Source organism: Hyla sarda, chromosome 6 (assembly GCF_029499605.1).
Source record: "Hyla sarda isolate aHylSar1 chromosome 6, aHylSar1.hap1, whole genome shotgun sequence".
Lineage (NCBI taxonomy): Eukaryota > Metazoa > Chordata > Amphibia > Anura > Hylidae > Hyla > Hyla sarda.
In genome coordinates this window covers 143,705,624-143,724,460 of record NC_079194.1, presented here as the reverse complement: position 1 = coordinate 143,724,460, position 18,837 = coordinate 143,705,624, and the positions used below count along the sequence as shown (strand labels likewise).

General features: G+C 45.9%; 1 protein-coding gene across 5 annotated transcripts in view; it reads right to left on the bottom strand.

Annotated features, from left to right (window-relative positions):
• The window catches only part of HYDIN (HYDIN axonemal central pair apparatus protein), a 231,459-nt gene that overhangs the window by 72,699 nt on the left and 139,923 nt on the right, over window positions 1-18,837 (bottom strand). For all 5 annotated transcript variants that reach the window (XM_056525415.1, XM_056525414.1, XM_056525411.1 and 2 more), the window contains 12 exons: window positions 11,790-11,909; window positions 6,778-6,937; window positions 6,223-6,395; window positions 5,813-6,011; window positions 5,630-5,729; window positions 5,405-5,504; window positions 4,289-4,457; window positions 3,837-4,078; window positions 3,588-3,708; window positions 3,098-3,302; window positions 2,785-3,020; window positions 1,831-1,982 (listed from right to left, as the gene is read on the bottom strand). In XM_056525415.1, coding sequence (XP_056381390.1) covers window positions 1,831-1,982; window positions 2,785-3,020; window positions 3,098-3,302; window positions 3,588-3,708; window positions 3,837-4,078; window positions 4,289-4,457; window positions 5,405-5,504; window positions 5,630-5,729; window positions 5,813-6,011; window positions 6,223-6,395; window positions 6,778-6,937; window positions 11,790-11,909 — 1,977 coding nt within the window. The remainder of the gene's footprint in view (window positions 1-1,830; window positions 1,983-2,784; window positions 3,021-3,097; window positions 3,303-3,587; window positions 3,709-3,836; window positions 4,079-4,288; window positions 4,458-5,404; window positions 5,505-5,629; window positions 5,730-5,812; window positions 6,012-6,222; window positions 6,396-6,777; window positions 6,938-11,789; window positions 11,910-18,837) is intronic.

The window sequence follows — 18,837 nt, the reverse complement described above, 5'->3', positions numbered from 1 at the left end:
TGGCCATTTAATAAATTTGGTTCTCCTACATATTACCAGAACACAAGAAAAAGGTGTAGAAAAATGCTTCACTTACACCTACAATGATAAATGCCGGCCCAAGGGGTCTAAGGGGGTCCATGGACAAACCATCGGTCATCTAAAGTACAGTAAAGCATTTGAGAAAACACATTAGGGCAGATGAGTTAGGGTTATGGAAAGGGGAAAGGTAAAATAGTCAATTTAAGGGGGGAGGGTAATGTGTGTGTATATATATATATATATATATATATATATATATATGTATCCAGTATAAAAAGACTATTTGATAAGGCCCATCCTCCATGTTACTTTGCTCCTTGTTTCTCCTCTCCCTTCGTGTAAGGAATTTCCTGTCCTAGCCAACGCCTAAAAGCCTTAAAAAAAAAAAAAATCTAACAGAAAGACCATAGCTTATATGGTATGCCAAGGTAATATTCACCTCCCTAGTGAGGGCTGGAACTTATGCTAATTGCAGTGCCTATATAACTGGAGGATTGCCAAATAAAGTTTAGAGAAGTATTTACAACTGACATGGCTCCGTTTGATTTACTTTGGTGCATACATTCTGATAACGAATCAGGACTGGGGTCAGATATTTACTAGGTCACAGATAAAATCCACATCATAACCACATTACTGCATATGACAGTATACACTGTACAAATATCACCACCTTACAGCATTGTCACTGTATACATTGCACAGATATTACTCCCTTTCTGCACAGTGTATCAGGGCTAGACTGGTCATCGGCTCACCAGGAAGTTGCCTAGTGGGCTGGGCCCATCTGCATGATCGGCTGGCCAATCAAGGATGCATTTAACTAGAAGCGTGTCTTCATCATGCACATATAGTTAAATGTGGCACCCGGCCCTATGCAGGCAACCACAAGAGACCGAGCATCTCTTCCTCCGTGCTCTGGCGCATGAGTGAAGTCACCATGCACCAGAGCACAGAGAGGAGGAGAAGACAGGAGAAAAGAGAAGAAGCAAGGTGAGTATGTTTGTTTTGTTTTTCAAGAAGGCCTGCTACTACTACTTCTACCAACTTAAAGAGGCTGCCACTACAACTACTACTACCAACTTAAGGGGGCTGTCACTACTACTACTGCTACTACCTAAAGGGGGCTGCTAGTACTACTACTACCTAAAGGGACTACAGATACAATTAAAAACACATTAAAAGGAGCAGCAACAGACAGACTACATATGGCTCTACCATGACGGTGCATAGTTCACTGAGTGTATACATGACTGATATGAAAAAAAACATACATCTACACCATATGTGCACACATGGAACGTAATGATTGGGCCCAAAAATGTTGGCAATTTTACAGACAATCCGTACTGCACTACCTTACTGCATGCCAATGTGTAAAGTGCATTTACTGCGTGTCACTGTATGCACCACACACATTTCACCAACTTTAAACATGTCCCTGTAGCAATATCACCATGTTAGTGTGTGTTACCATTACTGTATACACTGCATTGGTTATCACACTTAACTGTATGTCAGTTTATCACCACCTCAATGCTTGTCACTGTATATACTGCACAGATGCCACCACTTTAGTGTATGTCACTGAACAGATATCACTTTAGTGAATCCCACTGAACAGATATCGCTTTACTGAATCCCACTAGTAGGATATCACCGCCTTACTAAGGGTCACTGTACACTCTGCACTGATTTCCAATCATTTCAACCTTACTGCATGTCACTGTGCACAATTTATTAATAACAAATACTAAGAGTATGTTATCTCATTATTGTGAGCCAATACTATTAGAATAAAACATGTACCTGGAAATCCCTTCAACACTAGCTTCGAAAGAACAATGGTAGGTCTGCATGCTCTGCGGAGTAAAAGAGACACTTGCATAGCTGTGACTATGACTTGGAATACTCATTCGTTGTGGCTGGACTTCAAAGATGTCAGAGATTCGAGCTGAAGACTAAAAATAAATAAAAGTCAAAATGTTATGATCTGATATAATGAGTTCACCAGTACAGCTAAGGGCTACTCTACAGTATATTAAACCATTTAGGAAAGCTGATATTACACCACACAGGAGAGCTGACAGTTCCTCCATACTGAATCAAACAGGAGAGACAATAGATATTCTATACAACGTCATTCATGAAAGCAGATATTTTTGGTATGCTACACCAAAGAGGGGCAATCATCTCACTACAAAGGAGAGTTAACACTTACCACAGAGGAGAGCTGACAGATCTTCTTTAATCATTGAACTAAAAAGTAATACACCTAGGGGAAGATTTATCAAAACCTGTCCAGAGGAAAAGTTGTCCAGTTGCCCATAGCAACCAATTAGATTACTTCTTTCATTTTTCACAGGTCTTTTCAAAAATGAAAGAAGCGATCTGATTGGTTACTATGGGCAACTCAGCAGTTTTTCCTCTGGACAGGTTTTGATAGATTTCACCCCTAATGTTTTTCTTGTATCTGTATAAACACTGGGTCATCTTATTGCAATAACAAGATATAGGATGATAATTACATTGGACTAGTTCATATGTGATATTCTGAAATCCATTATAAAGTAGCACCAAAGCACTATGGTTACATAGTTAGTACGGTTGAAATAAGACACATGTACATCAAGTTCAACCAAGGAGGTGAAGGGAAGGAGTATGAGTGGCTGAAGAGGAGAGGAAGTGATTCTATTCTTGTATCTCAGATCATGCTTGTGGTTTAATCATTCAGCCTGGCCGCCATAACAACCTGATTTTTACCTTTGCTGACATTGGTTTGACTGTGAAAGCCACATCACAGGGAACTTTTCCAGAATTGATAATCTTGAAGCGAGCAGTGGATGTTTGTCCCACCAACACATTCCAGAATAAGAATCTATTCTCTTCATGCAGATAGATTCCACCAGATGGGAGAGGCGGCAGACACTGCAAGATTCTGGCATCCCCTACAATGCGGTGTTCTTCAAATATACTGCCAATGTCATCTGTGACAAATCCTGGAAGAAACAAGAAACAATGACCATGTACTGCTCTATTGGGGTATGTATAAACACAGGCTGTTGTTAAGCTTTACCTGGAGTGCAAACTTCACTGATGAGGCGCAAAGGAATTCCATTAGGTTGGTCTTCTGGGTGTCGATCAGAAATATCTAGAGCTAGAAATTCTTCGCTTTTTCCTAACTGGTCAGCTAAACACTCTACATTGATGATCTGCTGACCCCCAGGAGGAATGGTTCCAAAGCCGGGTGATACAGTAAACATGCCAAGTGTAAAGCGAGCCTAGGAAAAAATTCCTCTGATTCATATTATGAAAAAATGGCATACTGCACACATACAGTACATGAAACATGCAAAATTATATTGAATGCGAGGGCCCGAACTTTTATCATGTCCAGATAATTGTCTTCATGGACATCGCAGCTTTTTACCAATATCTGTATTACCATTACCATTAATATCTGTATCTTTGTGTTAAACCAACTGAACCATGGTTCATGTGAAATGAGTCTGCAGCCTCCATACAAGCAATAATCAAAGGGCAGCGAGTAATACAGGCTTACATACCTGCCCAGAAATACTATTGTCTCTCATCTGGGAATCTGCACGCTTTGGTTTGGTCACAGCGACTGATCTACTGGATCCTGAGCCCTCCCGGGAACGAGCTCGCTTTATTCCATGGGATGGCCTATGAGACAAAAAAGGAGCTGATGTGGTCATGGACTGAGGGGAAAGATATAATTGACTGGTTGGGCCTCACAAGTGTCTAGAGCAACTCATCACTGACTGTGTCATTTAGAGAGTTTGTCTCCTTACCCCTTCTTGGCTGGCTGAATCATCACCTCACGGATCATCTTGCTGATGTTGAACCGAAACTCAAGCAGACCACAGTTCTGCAGAGTGAATGAACAAATCTTGCGAATGTTAAGCAACATGGCTCCAAAGTTAATGTCTGAGGATGGGGAGAGGCGGTATTTGGTGAAGACTGAGGAGACAGACACACGGATTGGGATACTTGCTATTGTCTCACCACCATCTGAAAGGCTGGGTTCAATAACCTGCAGGGAAGGCAGAGGGGAGATCCAATATCAATATTCTTCATATTCTGTTAAATAGGTTTGTCCACTTTACAGACCTTTAGGACTCTAACTAGGACACAATGCAGTTATCTAGAGCAGCTTCTGTATGTAACACTGTGTATTAAGGTTGAGTAGTAACCGACAGCCCCCCTACCCCCTTCCCTGACATTGGCACTCCATGCGCAATACCTGGCATTTCAGGATAGGTTTATCCATAATTTGCACTTCTTTCTTGGCCTGAAACACAATCTGAACCTGGGTGGCTCGGTCACTGGGGCTCAAGGTCCCTTTCTGTGGTAGGATGGAGAAGATGGACTTTAGGTCAGACATTCCTGGGGTGGAGGCTTCCAAGGAGAAACTGTTGACAGAAAATAAAAGAGACATAATTCAAAGAGCTGTGATACAATGGTACCAAACTAAATATAACAATAGCCAAACTGCGGATGTTGGTACTTTTCTGCATGCGGTGTGGGAGTGTCCTGTTGTTGCTGTCTTCTGGAGGGAGGTGATGGGGTTTCTTGCTGATAACCTGGACTTTCCTTTTCTGCTTACTCCTGTAGTCTGCTTGCTGGGAGTTATTAATGATGTAGTCTCTATAGATGTTTGCTGATTCGCTTCCTGCTATGCTGCACTCATAAAGTAGTAGTGATGACCTGGAAGGATACTTCGCCTCCCCCGCTGTCTCAATATGGTCAACCCATATGTCCCGTTGTATCAAGCTCTATATGTGAGTCGTAAGTGCCCTAAGAAATCTGACAGAGTTTGGACCCCTTGGCTCTTGCTGGATGCTTACACAGACCCTCCAACTAGTTTGTCCCAGTAGGTTCTAATGGTATACTGGTGTCCTCTGGGGGAGGGGGTTGGGTTGGAGTTGCCGGGATGTGTGTGTGTTTTCTAGTGTGTGCGTGTGTTTGTCTTTGCGGGGCTTCCTCTTGTTCTTATCCCACCTTGGTGGTGGTGTTTGTACATTTAACATGCAACATTTAAATATATACTTTGAAAAAAAAACAAAAAAACAATAGCCGAAGACCAGCAGCGAGCATTGTGAACTCACAGCCATGGCAGTCACTCAGTCAGTCCTGTTACTAAGTCATGGTGAGTTGCCGATTATTTCTCTGCTTCTTTGTTGCGACTAAGTCATTACCCACTACATAGTTTTGCGCATACTCCTTATAAAGTATAGGAAGTATGGCTCCCTTCTACTTCATAAAGCAGGAATTAGTCAATCATGCAGATCCGAACTGGGGGAAAGTTCCACCAGCAGAAGATTTATATGTTACAGCTATAAACCTTTCATTCATTTACCTGAAGCCAATTTCATATTTCCCCTTGTTCTTCATAGAAAGGGTATGTTTAGTTTCTTCTAAGACCTTCACCACTCCAAAGTCCAGGCCTCCATCTGTACCTGGAAACACCAACAAGAAGTGAGGATGTGTGCATAGCATCCATCACAATCAGTCCCCAATGTTATACACATGAATGTGCTATCAGTATCAGAGAGTAAGGACAGGGAAAAAGCAGGACCTCTACCTTTAGGGAAGCTGATATCTAGAGCCACATCATAAGACTCTGCAAATATATGAATGTTCTCAAGCTGCACTATTCCCAAGATGTTCTCAACATCAGAAACCTGTGAAAAAACATTGAGATAACAGTCAGAAAAATTAGATAAACAGCCTCATTTGTACACACAACTGTAACATCCACTGTTACCTCTAGACGGATGAACTTCTTAATGTTGGTGGCTTTGGCTGCCTTGAAGTGAAGCTGTAAACCATACTCAGAGCAAGGTGCCACAATTCCCTGGTCCTGAGACACTGAGAAATCATCCCCCAGGTTCTCCAGACCCGTCACTCTCCAGGCAGCCGGTAAGAAAGTGCTGTTCCTGAGGAAGATTGTTTTGGTGTCCTTCCTGTGAACATGTAGAACATTAATGGAATGTGGGCACCGATGCATTAAAGCTTATTCTTTCATTGCATTTTATTGCAAGCCATCCCTTATGTCCAGGAGGATACGTGTTAAATATACATGACCAGAAGAGTCTGTGGAGGTATATTCAATGTTACAAAGTTTTAAAGGAACCTATGAGTCACTTCCTTGTCAACCCAGCTGAATCTACTTACCGATGTAGCAGCATCTTCTCAAAGTGAACCTGCTTTCTGTCTAGTTCCAGCTCCGGGCGCACACCTCTGCAGCACACATGGAATATGACTGGCTCAGGATTTTCTTTAATACAGCACACAATATTATCTTCAAACACCCCAGGAGCAGTTGGATAAGCCCATATGGAGAGTTCCTGAAATAAAATAGACAGCTAAATGTGCCTTTTCTCTGACTGAATTTTCAGAATATCCCTCACCCAACACTATATTGAGGTCTACAATAGGGAAGGTATAAAGGACATGGAAGAGAAATAGCAGATCTCAACTTTTGAATAAATTATATGGAATCACTTATATATCAAGGTTATTTACGCCAGGTTTCTGGCATAAAAAAGTGTGATGTCATGGGGGTGTGGTCACGAAGGCCCACCAAATTTACTATAATTTACTATGACTTGACGCACATATAGTGGAAGTCTACACCATTGTCTTCCCTCCCTGACCTGTAAAAAATCACGTTACTGTCTGAAAGACAGCTACAGAATGCTTGTGAAAGGACATTCCCTACAAATATACCCGCTTCTCATTTGACTTCAGGCACATGGTTGGGGGGTCCAGGATGAAGGTCACAGCTTTCATGTCATACTGAAAGCAGAATGTGACCTCAGACTCCAGAGGAGAGACATTGCAGATGGTCACTTTCTCCATATTCTCTGGATATTGTCCAGCTTTATACCTGTAAAGGAAAAACAGATTAAACATTAATATCTGCAAGACCTTGAGGCTGCAGGCAGAAGCCATCATCTTCTAACATTCTATGTTACATAACAAAACATTATACATTTTGCTAAGCGTTAATCTTTTGACTGATGACATCAAAAAGTGTTATTGTATGATCATTTGATCAGTGACTGTTGTGCCTGATAACACCATGAAGAGCAAATGTAAAGTAAGCTTGGGTATACCACTTAATGTAATGCAGTGACCATGTGTCAGACAAAAGCATGCATAACACTGCAGCCCTTGTGTAATACAAGGGCAGAGAATCAGAGCACTTGCTGGCAGCTCTACTATATGGTACAGGTATCTAGAGAATTATATTATTTGTGGGAGTTCATTGTCCTATGGGATAGGCTGCGTGTCAGGGAGGCTCTCCAAACTGATGTGAATCTTCTTTGCATCGGCTCTAGTCTTAAAACGTACCTGCCAGATCCAACAAAATTCTTTTTTATATGTCACTCAGTACCTAATCCTGACCATGTACATCTAATTTTATATGTGTCTAGCACTTTTATTTATTTTTTTATTGCACTTTTAATTTAGCTCACTAGTCTGAATTCCTCTCAAATGGAGGGGGCGTGGCCTCAGTGTGCAGGTCTCCCCCCCCCCCTTCCTCAGTATGCTGTCTGCTCACATCTCCCCTAGCATTAGCAAAACTACAACTCCCAGCTTGTCCTGACTGACAGTAGCGGGACACAAGCTGACAGTGGGAGGATTTTTCCTCCAGCTGTGAGCCCTGCGCTCATAGCTGTCAATCAAGGAAGTGTGACCATGATGCATGGACACAGCAGGACTAGTATGTGTCCAAGCTGGCAGGGGGGTGGGGGGGCGGTTGTTGTTTCTAATGAAAGCAATTGCAAAACCTATTGTTTTTGCATGATTTACAACATATCAAAAGTTTTTGTATCTGACAGTGCCCATTTAAAGCAAAGCAATTGACAAATTATGGTCATCAAGCAGATAGCAATGATTTAGCAGATGTGACCAGCGACCAGTCTGCTGCCGGTTTAATTAACATTATATTTTAATAAATCATGCACACAGCGATACAGTGGTCCCTCAACATACGATGGTAATCCGTTCCAAATGAACCATCGTTTGTATAAACCATCGTATGTTAAGGGATCCGTGCAATGTTAAATATAGGATGTTGTACTCACCTGTCCCCGCTGTCACCGCTGCCCTGGATGTCGCCGTCCTCGCTGTCAACGCTCCCCGGGGTGTCCCCGCCGCTCCGGAACGTCTCTGTTGCCTGGGATCGTCGTTCCTCATCGCCGCCATTACGTCACTACGCACGCCGCTCCTATTGGATGATGGGACGGCGTGCGCGGCGACGTGATGACGACGATGGAGAGCGACGGCGATGCAGGGGATCCCGAAGATGACATCCTGGAGCGCCGCGGACAGGCAAGTAACCATCACCGGAGCTTACAGGGCACCGTAAACAGCTATCCGGCGGCAGCTGAAGCAGTCTGCGCTGCCCAATAGCCGTTTATGCGATGGCCCCGACATACAAAAGCATCGTATGTTGATGGTGCCTTCAACATGCGTTGGCCTCTGACATTATCGTATGTCAGGGCCATCGTAGGTCGGGTGTCACTGTACAACGTTAATTTTTTTACATTATTTTATTTATAAAATGGGAAAAGGGGGGTGATTCAAACTTTTATTAGCGGGAGGGGTTATACACATTTATTAATGTAATCTTTCCTTTCGATTTTTGGGCTTTTTGATCACTTTTTATGCATTTTTTTTTCTGCTATAAGAAGTGACCAAAATGTGCAATTCTGGACTTTAGTTTTTTTTCCCCATGTACGCCAGTGACCGTGCAGTTTAATTAACATTATATTCTAATAATTCACGCACGCGGTGATACCACATGTTTATTTTTTTACATTATTTTATTTATAAAATGGAAAAAGGGGGGGTGATTCAAACTTTTATTAGGGGGAGGGGTTATACACATTTATTAATAAAAAAAAAATGTTTACTTTTTTTTTTTGTCCCCATAGGGGACTATTACATGGAATCTCTCGATTCCTAAGACTGATCAATGCTGGGCTATTACACATCATTGATCAGTGTTATATGCGCCTGTTGCTCTTTAGGTCCTGCGATCAGATTTGATCGTGGGATCTAAAGAGTTAATAGCCTGGCAGCGGCTATAAGCTGCGGCCCCTGGCTGTTGATTCCAGCCGGGGGCCACGCAGTACGGAGCAAGATTATGTCATGATTCAGCTCCGTAGCTGCTTCCCCCTTTCCAGGATGTACCCATACGTCCTGGAGAAGGAAGGGGTTAAGGCTTCTCTGATGTAGACTTGTCAGAGCCCTCTTTAATTATGATTGGACTCCGTTTTAAAGACCTGTTACAATGTCCCGTTTAGAAAACCATTAAAAACTGCCATTAAAAAATCCCATTCAAGTCTATGGGATTTTTTGATTACCCGTTCTCACCCGTTATAGCCCATTATGACTAACGGACGTTATTTGTGACGGGAGAAAAAACCTCACATGCACAAATGTTTCTCCCATCACAAATTAACGTCCGTTAGTCATAATGGGCTATAACGGGTTAGAACGGATAATCAAAAAATCCCATAGACTTGAATGGGATTTTTTAATGGCAGTTTTTAAGGGTTTTCTAAACGGGACATTGTAACAGGTCTTTAAAACGGAGTAACAGTATAGTGTGAAAGGAGACTTACAGACATACACTTACAGACACACACTACACACATACACTTACAGACACACACTACAGACATATACACTTACAGACACACTCACCTGGCAGTCAGTGGTTTCTTCTTTCGCTGACGTCCTCCTGCCCGGGTCTGCGGAGGAACGTCACTTGCGCAACCTCCCCCGTCAGTCCTGGCCGGCAGGACTGGTGCAAGGATTTCTGCCACCCTGGGCAAAACCTCATTTTAGACCAAAAGCTGGCCCCTGGCTTTTGGTCTAAAAAATGTATGATCTAAAAACACGTGTTGCCCGCTTTGTGAACAATACCACCATACAATGACTGAATAACAACGCCATACCAGAACAGAACAATACCACCATACCGTGACAGAATAACACCACCATAACAGAACAATTCCGCCATAACGTGACTTAATAACACCACCATACCAGAAAAGAACAATACCACCATACCATGACTAAATAATAATACCATACCAGAACAGTACAATACCATGACTAAATAACACTGCCATACAAGAACAATACCGCCATACCGTGACTGAATAAAATGCCATACCAGAACATAAAAAACATACCACCATACCATGACTGAATAACACTGCCATACCAAAACCGAATAATACCGCCATACAGTGACTGAATAACAATGCCAGAACAGAACAATACCCCCATATGGTGACTGAATAACACTGCCATACCAGAACAGAACAATACGGCCATACAGTGACTGAATAACAACACCATACCAGAACACAACAATACCGCCATACCTTGACTAACACTGCAATAACACATACAGTGACTGAATAACACTGCAATAACACACATCTATACACACACACATAAATAACTATCTATAACCCCCAACCCATGCAGGATATATTTTTCACACATGTATGGTATATAGATGTATATATCAGCATTCCCCTATCAGTATGCCCAATTGCAGTTTTACAACAGCTAGGCACCCTGGGAAACAATGGTGTGTGTGTGTCTATATCAACGTTTCCCAACCAGGGTGCCTCCAGCTGTTACAAAACTGCAATTGGGCATGCTGGGAGTTGTAGTTTTGCAACAGCTGGAGGTACCCTGGCTGGGGTACGCTGATATAAACACATTAGTGTTTCCCAGGGTGCCTCCAACTCCCAGCATGTCCAATTGCAGTTTTGCAACAGCTGGAGGCACCCTGGTTGGGAAACGTTGATATACACTGGTGTATAATATATATATATATATATATATATATTTTTTTTTTTTTACACATTCACTTCCCACCTAACACCTCACATACAGGGCCGCTGGGGCACTTACAGGGAGTGCCAGTGTTTCTTTCTTCCACGAGCACCGGAGACAGTAGCAGGACGGGATGGTAGGGAGGCGGCAGGACAGCCTTTCTTGTGCACAGCCAACACAGTGCTGGGCGGGGGGCCAGAGGTTGGATGGGGATTTGCGCGCTGCTAAGACAGTAGTGCATGGGGGGGTCTGTAGCGGTGTAGCAGGGTGGGGGGGGGGGGGCGTGGTGCTGGAGGGTTTGCCCGTGCTTACACAGTAGGGGGCCTGGAGTAGAGGGGGAGGGTAAGGTTCTTCTTGCGTGTCTCACAGGTAGCGGGGCCTGGGTGAGGGGTGCTGCGCTGTGCTCTTCATCTATAGGATAGTTTGCACATGGAGCAGCGCCCCTACCTGGACCGGCGGCAGCTAGCTGCTTTAGCAAGGGGCTAAAGGGCTAGCTGCTTTGGGCCCCCAGGAATGACAGGGCCCAGGGCAGCTGCTCCTTTTGCCCTGTGTTAAAGACAGCCCTGAGACTTGTTCATGTACATTAATGCAGATTAAGTTAAAGTCTAAAGTCTATGGGTTACATTTAAAAGATACTCTCATTCCTGCAAAAAGAGATTTACTACACCACATGACTGCTGCCCCTATGCCCCACCAGAGTACCCAGCATCCTCACACACACATCATGCTGACTGCCAGACTGAACATATATGCGTGATCCCATAAGGAACTGTGCTGCCATCTGTACTTATGTTTGTCAGTGACTGCTGGTTATTATCACCTTCTGGACTAACAAACATCAGACGGCAGGTATATTAGTCTGCACTCACTTCTCTCGACTTTTACCACACAGCAGAGGTCCAAAGTCAAAGGTGCTGGAGCTGAGGATGAATTTCTTGTGAATAATCTCATTGTTCTGGATTTCCTTTTTGCGATTTGGAAAGACAACCCTGCAATCAGAGATTTAGTATTAGCTTATTACTGTCATAAACCAGCAGCAAGTCTGTATGTGTGAATGCTACGAAGGAAATCATCTACCAGTTTATCCACGTATACTCGAATACATAGGGGGGATTTATCAAAACCTGTTGACCAGTTGTCCATAACAACCAATCAGATTGCTTCTTTCAGTTTTGAAAAAAACACTTAAAATTAAAAGGTGCAATCTGATTGGTTGCTATGGGCAACTGGTCAAAGTTTCCTTTGCACAGGTTTTGATAAATCTCCCCAATAATGTATGAAGTAAGGAGCTCAGGTAATTATCTGTCTAACGTTATCCTATGAATGATAACTAAGCTCACGTGCCCTTCCTTCCTTAGATTTTTAAGCTTGTCTTGCTACACATTTTTATCTATTTGTTTATGGGATTGCTTTTCATTGAGGCATTGTACTCCTCTCTAACTTCCAACTGTCTCTTAGGTAATTGTAGACCGAACCACTGCAGTCACTACCTACAATAATGGACTGAATCACTGAACTGTCCCAACTGTCTGTCAGCTAACTGGACCAAACAAATGCACAGTCACTACTGTTACGCCGAGCGCTCCGGGTCCCCGCTCCTCCCCGGAGCGCTCGCAACATCCTCGCATTTGCAGCGCCCCGGTCAGACCTGCTGACCGGGTGCGCTGCAATACCTCTCTCAGCCGGGATGCGATTCGCGATGCGGGAGGCGCCCGCTCGCGATGCGCATTCCGGCTCCCGTACCTGACTCGCTCTCCGTCGGTCTTGTCCCGGCGCGCGCGGCCCCGCTCCTTAGGGCGCGCGCGCGCCGGGTCTCTGCAATTTAAAGGGCCACTGTGCCACTGATTGGCGCAGCTGGCTTAATTAGTGTGTTCACCTGTGCACTCCCTATTTATACTTCACTTCCCCTGCACTCCCTCGCCGGATCTTGTTGCCATTGTGCCAGTGAAAGCGTTTCCTTGTGTGTTCCTAGCCTGTGTTCCAGACCTCCTGCCGTTGCCCCTGACTACGATCCTTGCTGCCTGCCCTGACCTTTTGCTACGTCCGACCTTGCTCTTGTCTACTCCCTTGTACCGCGCCTATCTTCAGCAGTCAGAGAGGTTGAGCCGTTGCTGGTGGATACGACCTGGTTGCTACCGCCGCTGCAAGACCATCCCGCTTTGCGGCGGGCTCTGGTGAATACCAGTAGCAACTTAGAACCGGACCACCAGCACGGTCCACGCCAATCCCTCTCTGGCACAGAGGATCCACCTCCAGCCAGCCGAATCGTGACAGTAGATCCGGCCATGGATCCCGCTGAAGTCCCACTGCCAGTTGTCGCCGACCTCACCACGGTGGTCGCCCAGCAGTCGCAACAGATAGCGCAACAAGGCCACCAGCTGTCTCAACTGACCGTGATGCTACAGCAGCTACTACCACAGCTTCAGCAATCATCTCCTCCGCCAGCTCCTGCACCTCCTCCGCAGCGAGTGGCCGCTTCCGGCCTACGATTATCCTTGCCGGATAAATTTGATGGGGACTCTAAGTTTTGCCGTGGCTTTCTTTCACAATGTTCCCTGCACTTGGAGATGATGTCGGACCAGTTTCCTACTGAAAGGTCTAAGGTGGCTTTCGTAGTCAGCCTTCTGTCTGGGAAAGCTCTGTCATGGGCCACACCGCTCTGGGACCGCAATGACCCCGTCACTGCCTCTGTACACTCCTTCTTCACGGAGATTAGAAGTGTCTTTGAGGAACCTGCCCGAGCCTCTTCTGCTGAGACTGCCCTGCTGAACCTGGTCCAGGGTAATTCTTCTGTTGGCGAGTACGCCATCCAATTCCGTACTCTTGCCTCCGAATTATCCTGGAATAATGAGGCCCTCTGCGCGACCTTTAAAAAAGGCCTATCCAGCAACATTAAAGATGTGCTGGCCGCACGAGAAATTCCTGCTAACCTGCATGAACTTATTCATCTGGCCACCCGCATTGACATGCGTTTTTCTGAAAGGCGTCAGGAGCTCCGCCAGGATATGGACTTTGTTCGCACGAGGCGTTTTTTCTCCCCGGCTCCTCTCTCCTCTGGTCCTCTGCAATCCGTTCCTGTGCCTCCCGCCGTGGAGACTATGCAAGTTGACCGGTCTCGCTTGACACCTCAAGAGAGGACACGACGCCGCATGGAGAATCTGTGCCTGTACTGTGCCGGTACCGAACACTCCTTGAAGGATTGTCCTATCCATCCTCCCCGCCTGGAAAGACGTACGCTGACTCCGCACAAAGGTGAAACAGTTCTTGATGTCAACTCTGCTTCTCCACGCCTTACTGTGCCTGTGCGGATATCTTCCTCTACCTTCTCCTTCTCTACTATGGCCTTCTTGGATTCCGGATCTGCAGGAAATTTTATTTTGGCCTCTCTCATCAACAGGTTCAACATCCCGGTGACCAGTCTCGCCAGACCCCTCTACATCAATTCTCTTAACAATGAAAGATTGGACTGTACCGTGCGTTACCGCACGGAACCTCTCCTAATGTGCATCGGACCTCATCACGAAAAAATTTAATTTTTGGTCCTCTCCAACTGCACTTCCGAAATTCTTCTTGGATTACCGTGGCTTCAACGCCATTCCCCAACCCTTGATTGGTCCACAGGAGAAATCAAGAACTGGGGTACTTCTTGTTTCAAGGACTGTCTTAAACCGGTTCCCAGTACTCCCTGCCATGACCCTGTGGTTCCCCCTGTAACCGGTCTTCCTAAGGCTAATATGGACTATGCTGACGTGTTTTGCAAAAAGCAAGCTGAGACTTTACCTCCTCACAGGCCTTATGACTGTCCTATTGACCTCCTCCCGGGTGCTACTCCACCCCGGGGCAGAATTTATCCTCTGTCTGCTCCAGAGACTCTTGCCATGTCAGAGTACATCCAGGAAAATTTAAAAAAGGGGTTTATCCGCAAATCCTCCTCTCCTGCCGGAGCTGGATTTTTTTTTGTGTCCAAAAAAGATGGCTCCCTACGTCCTTGCATTGATTACCGCGGACTTAATAAAATCACGGTAAAGAACCGCTACCCCCTACCTCTTATCTCGGAACTCTTTGATCGCCTACAAGGTGCCCACATCTTTACCAAACTGGACTTAAGAGGTGCTTATAATCTCATCCGCATCAGGGAGGGGGACGAATGGAAGACTGCATTTAACACCAGAGATGGACACTTTGAGTATCTGGTCATGCCCTTTGGCCTGTGCAACGCCCCTGCCGTCTTCCAAGACTTTGTTAATGAAATTTTTCGTGATCTCTTATATTCCTGTGTTGTGGTTTATCTGGACGATATTCTGATTTTTTCTGCCAACTTAGAAGAACACCGCCAGCATGTCCGCATGGTTCTTCAGAGACTTCGAGACAATCAACTTTATGCCAAAATGGAGAAATGTCTGTTTGAATGTCAATCTCTTCCTTTCCTAGGATACTTGGTCTCTGGCCAGGGACTACAAATGGACCCAGATAAACTCTCTGCCGTCTTAGATTGGCCACGCCCCTCCGGACTCCGTGCTATCCAACGTTTTTTGGGGTTCGCCAATTATTACAGACAATTTATTCCACACTTTTCCACTATTGTGGCTCCTATCGTGGCTTTAACCAAGAAAAATGCCAATCCCAAGTCCTGGTCTCCCCAAGCGGAAGACGCATTTAAACATCTCAAGTCTGCCTTTTCTTCTGCTCCCGTGCTCTCCAGACCTGACCCATCTAAACCCTTCCTATTGGAGGTAGATGCCTCCTCAGTGGGAGCTGGAGCTGTCCTTCTACAAAAAAATTCTTCCGGGCATGCTGTTACTTGTGGGTTTTTTTCTAGGACCTTCTCTCCGGCGGAGAGAAACTACTCCATCGGGGATCGAGAACTACTGGCCATTAAATTGGCGCTTGAGGAATGGAGGCATCTGCTGGAGGGATCAAAATTTCCAGTTATCATATACACTGATCACAAGAATCTCTCCTATCTCCAGTCTGCCCAACGGCTGAACCCTCGCCAGGCCAGGTGGTCGTTGTTCTTTGCCCGTTTTAACTTTGAAATTCATTTTCGCCCTGCCGACAAGAACATTAGGGCCGATGCCCTCTCTCGTTCCTCGGATGCCTCGGAAGTAGAGCTCTCTCCGCAACACATCATTCCTCCTGACTGTCTGATCTCCACTTCTCCAGCCTCCATCAGGCAAACTCCTCCAGGGAAGACCTTCGTTTCTCCACGCCAGCGTCTCGGGATTCTCAAATGGGGACACTCCTCCCACCTCGCAGGCCATGCGGGCATCAAAAAATCCTTGCAACTCATCTCTCGTTTCTATTGGTGGCCGACTCTGGAGACGGATGTTGTTGTTGTTTTGTGCGGGCCTGTACTGTCTGTGCCCGGGATAAGACTCCTCGCCAGAAGCCTGCTGGTCTCCTTCATCCTCTGCCTGTCCCCGAACAGCCTTGGTCACTGATTGGTATGGACTTTATTACAGACTTACCCCCATCCCGTGGCAACACTGTTGTTTGGGTGGTCGTTGATCGATTTTCCAAGATGGCACATTTTATTCCTCTTCCTGGTCTTCCTTCAGCGCCTCAGTTGGCAAAACAATTTTTTGTACACATTTTTCGTCTTCACGGTTTGCCCACGCAGATCGTCTCGGATAGAGGCGTCCAATTCGTGTCTAAATTCTGGAGGGCCCTCTGTAAACAGCTCAAGATTAAATTAAACTTCTCTTCTTCTTATCATCCCCAATCCAATGGGCAAGTAGAAAGAATTAACCAGGTCCTGGGTGACTATTTACGGCATTTTGTTTCCTCCCGCCAGGATGACTGGGCAGATCTTCTACCATGGGCCGAATTTTCATACAACTTCAGAGTCTCCGAATCTTCTGCTAAGTCCCCATTTTTCGTGGTGTACGGCCGTCACCCTCTTCCCCCCCTCCCTACTCCCTTGCCCTCTGGTTTGCCCGCTGTGGATGAAGTGACTCGTGATCTTTCCACCATATGGAAAGAGACCCAAAATTCTCTTTTACAGGCTTCATCCCGCATGAAAAGGTTTGCCGATAAGAAAAGAAGAACTCCCCCCATTTTTGCTCCCGGAGACAAGGTACGGCTCTCCGCTAAATATGTCCGCTTTCGTGTCCCAAGTTACAAACTGGGACCACGCTATCTTGGTCCTTTCAAAGTCTTGTGCCAGATTAACCCTGTCTCTTACAAACTCCTTCTTCCTCCTTCTCTTCGTATTCCCAATGCCTTCCATGTCTCTCTCCTTAAACCACTCATCATTAACCGCTTCTCTCCCAAACTTGTTTCTCCCACTCCTGTTTCCGGTTCTTCTGACGTCTTCTCCGTGAAGGAGATTTTGGCCTCCAAGACGGTCAGAGGGAAAAAAAATTTCTTGGTGGATTGGGAAGGCTGTGGTCCAGAAGAGAGATCCTGGGAACCTGAGGACAACATCCTAGACAAAAGTCTTGTCCTCAGGTTCTCAGGCTCCAAGAAGAGGGGGAGACCCAAGGGGGGGGGGGTACTGTTACGCCGAGCGCTCCGGGTCCCCGCTCCTCCCCGGAGCGCTCGCAACATCCTCGCATTTGCAGCGCCCCGGTCAGACCTGCTGACCGGGTGCGCTGCAATACCTCTCTCAGCCGGGATGCGATTCGCGATGCGGGAGGCGCCCGCTCGCGATGCGCATCCCGGCTCCCGTACCTGACTCGCTCTCCGTCGGTCTTGTCCCGACGCGCGCGGCCCCGCTCCTTAGGGCGCGCGCGCGCCGGGTCTCTGCAATTTAAAGGGCCACTGCGCCACTGATTGGCGCAGCTGGCTTAATTAGTGTGTTCACCTGTGCACTCCCTATTTATACTTCACTTCCCCTGCACTCCCTCGCCGGATCTTGTTGCCATTGTGCCAGTGAAAGCGTTTCCTTGTGTGTTCCTAGCCTGTGTTCCAGACCTCCTGCCGTTGCCCGACTACGATCCTTGCTGCCTGCCCTGACCTTTTGCTACGTCCGACCTTGCTCTTGTCTACTCCCTTGTACCGCGCCTATCTTCAGCAGTCAGAGAGGTTGAGCCGTTGCTGGTGGATACGACCTGGTTGCTACCGCCGCTGCAAGACCATCCCGCTTTGCGGCGGGCTCTGGTGAATACCAGTAGCAACTTAGAACCGGTCCACCAGCACGGTCCACGCCAATCCCTCTCTGGCACAGAGGATCCACCTCCAGCCAGCCGAATCGTGACAACTACCTACAATAATGGATTGATCCAATAAACTATCCCAACTGTCTATCAGCTAAGGCTGGGTTCACATCACGTTTTTACCAATACGGGACGCATACGGCTGGGGGAGCTAAAACCTTGCGCTCCCGTATCCCTGCCGTATGCCGCCCCTATGTAATTAATTTCAATGAGATGACCGGAGTCAGCGTTTCACTCCGGTCGGCTCATTGAAATGAATTACATACGGGCGGCATACGGCAGGGATACAGGAGCGCAAGGTTTTAGCTCCCCCCAGCCGTATGCGCTCCCATATTGGTAATAACGTGATGTGAACCCAGCCTAATTGTGGACAAAACCAATGCACAGTCACTACCTACAATAATGGACTGATCCAATGAACTGTCTAACTGTCTGTCCACTAACTGTAGATCAAACCAATGTACAGTAACTACCTTCAATAGTGGATGGATCAGCAGCACATAAGCTTACTAGTCCTATCTAGAATGTATTAAGAGGTAGTCATCCCCCTCTGCTTGACTGATTTCAACCCAATTTAATAGGGTGGTATATATAAAAAGAAGTTTTCAAGTTATCACAGAATGTACAAACAGACAAGATCCATCTGAGTAGAACAAACTTTACTTTGTTTGGTCACTTATGGAAGTTACTTAGTCCTACAGTCATAGCTGTAAATTTTGACACCCCTGAAATTTTTCAAGAAAATAAAGTATTTCTCATA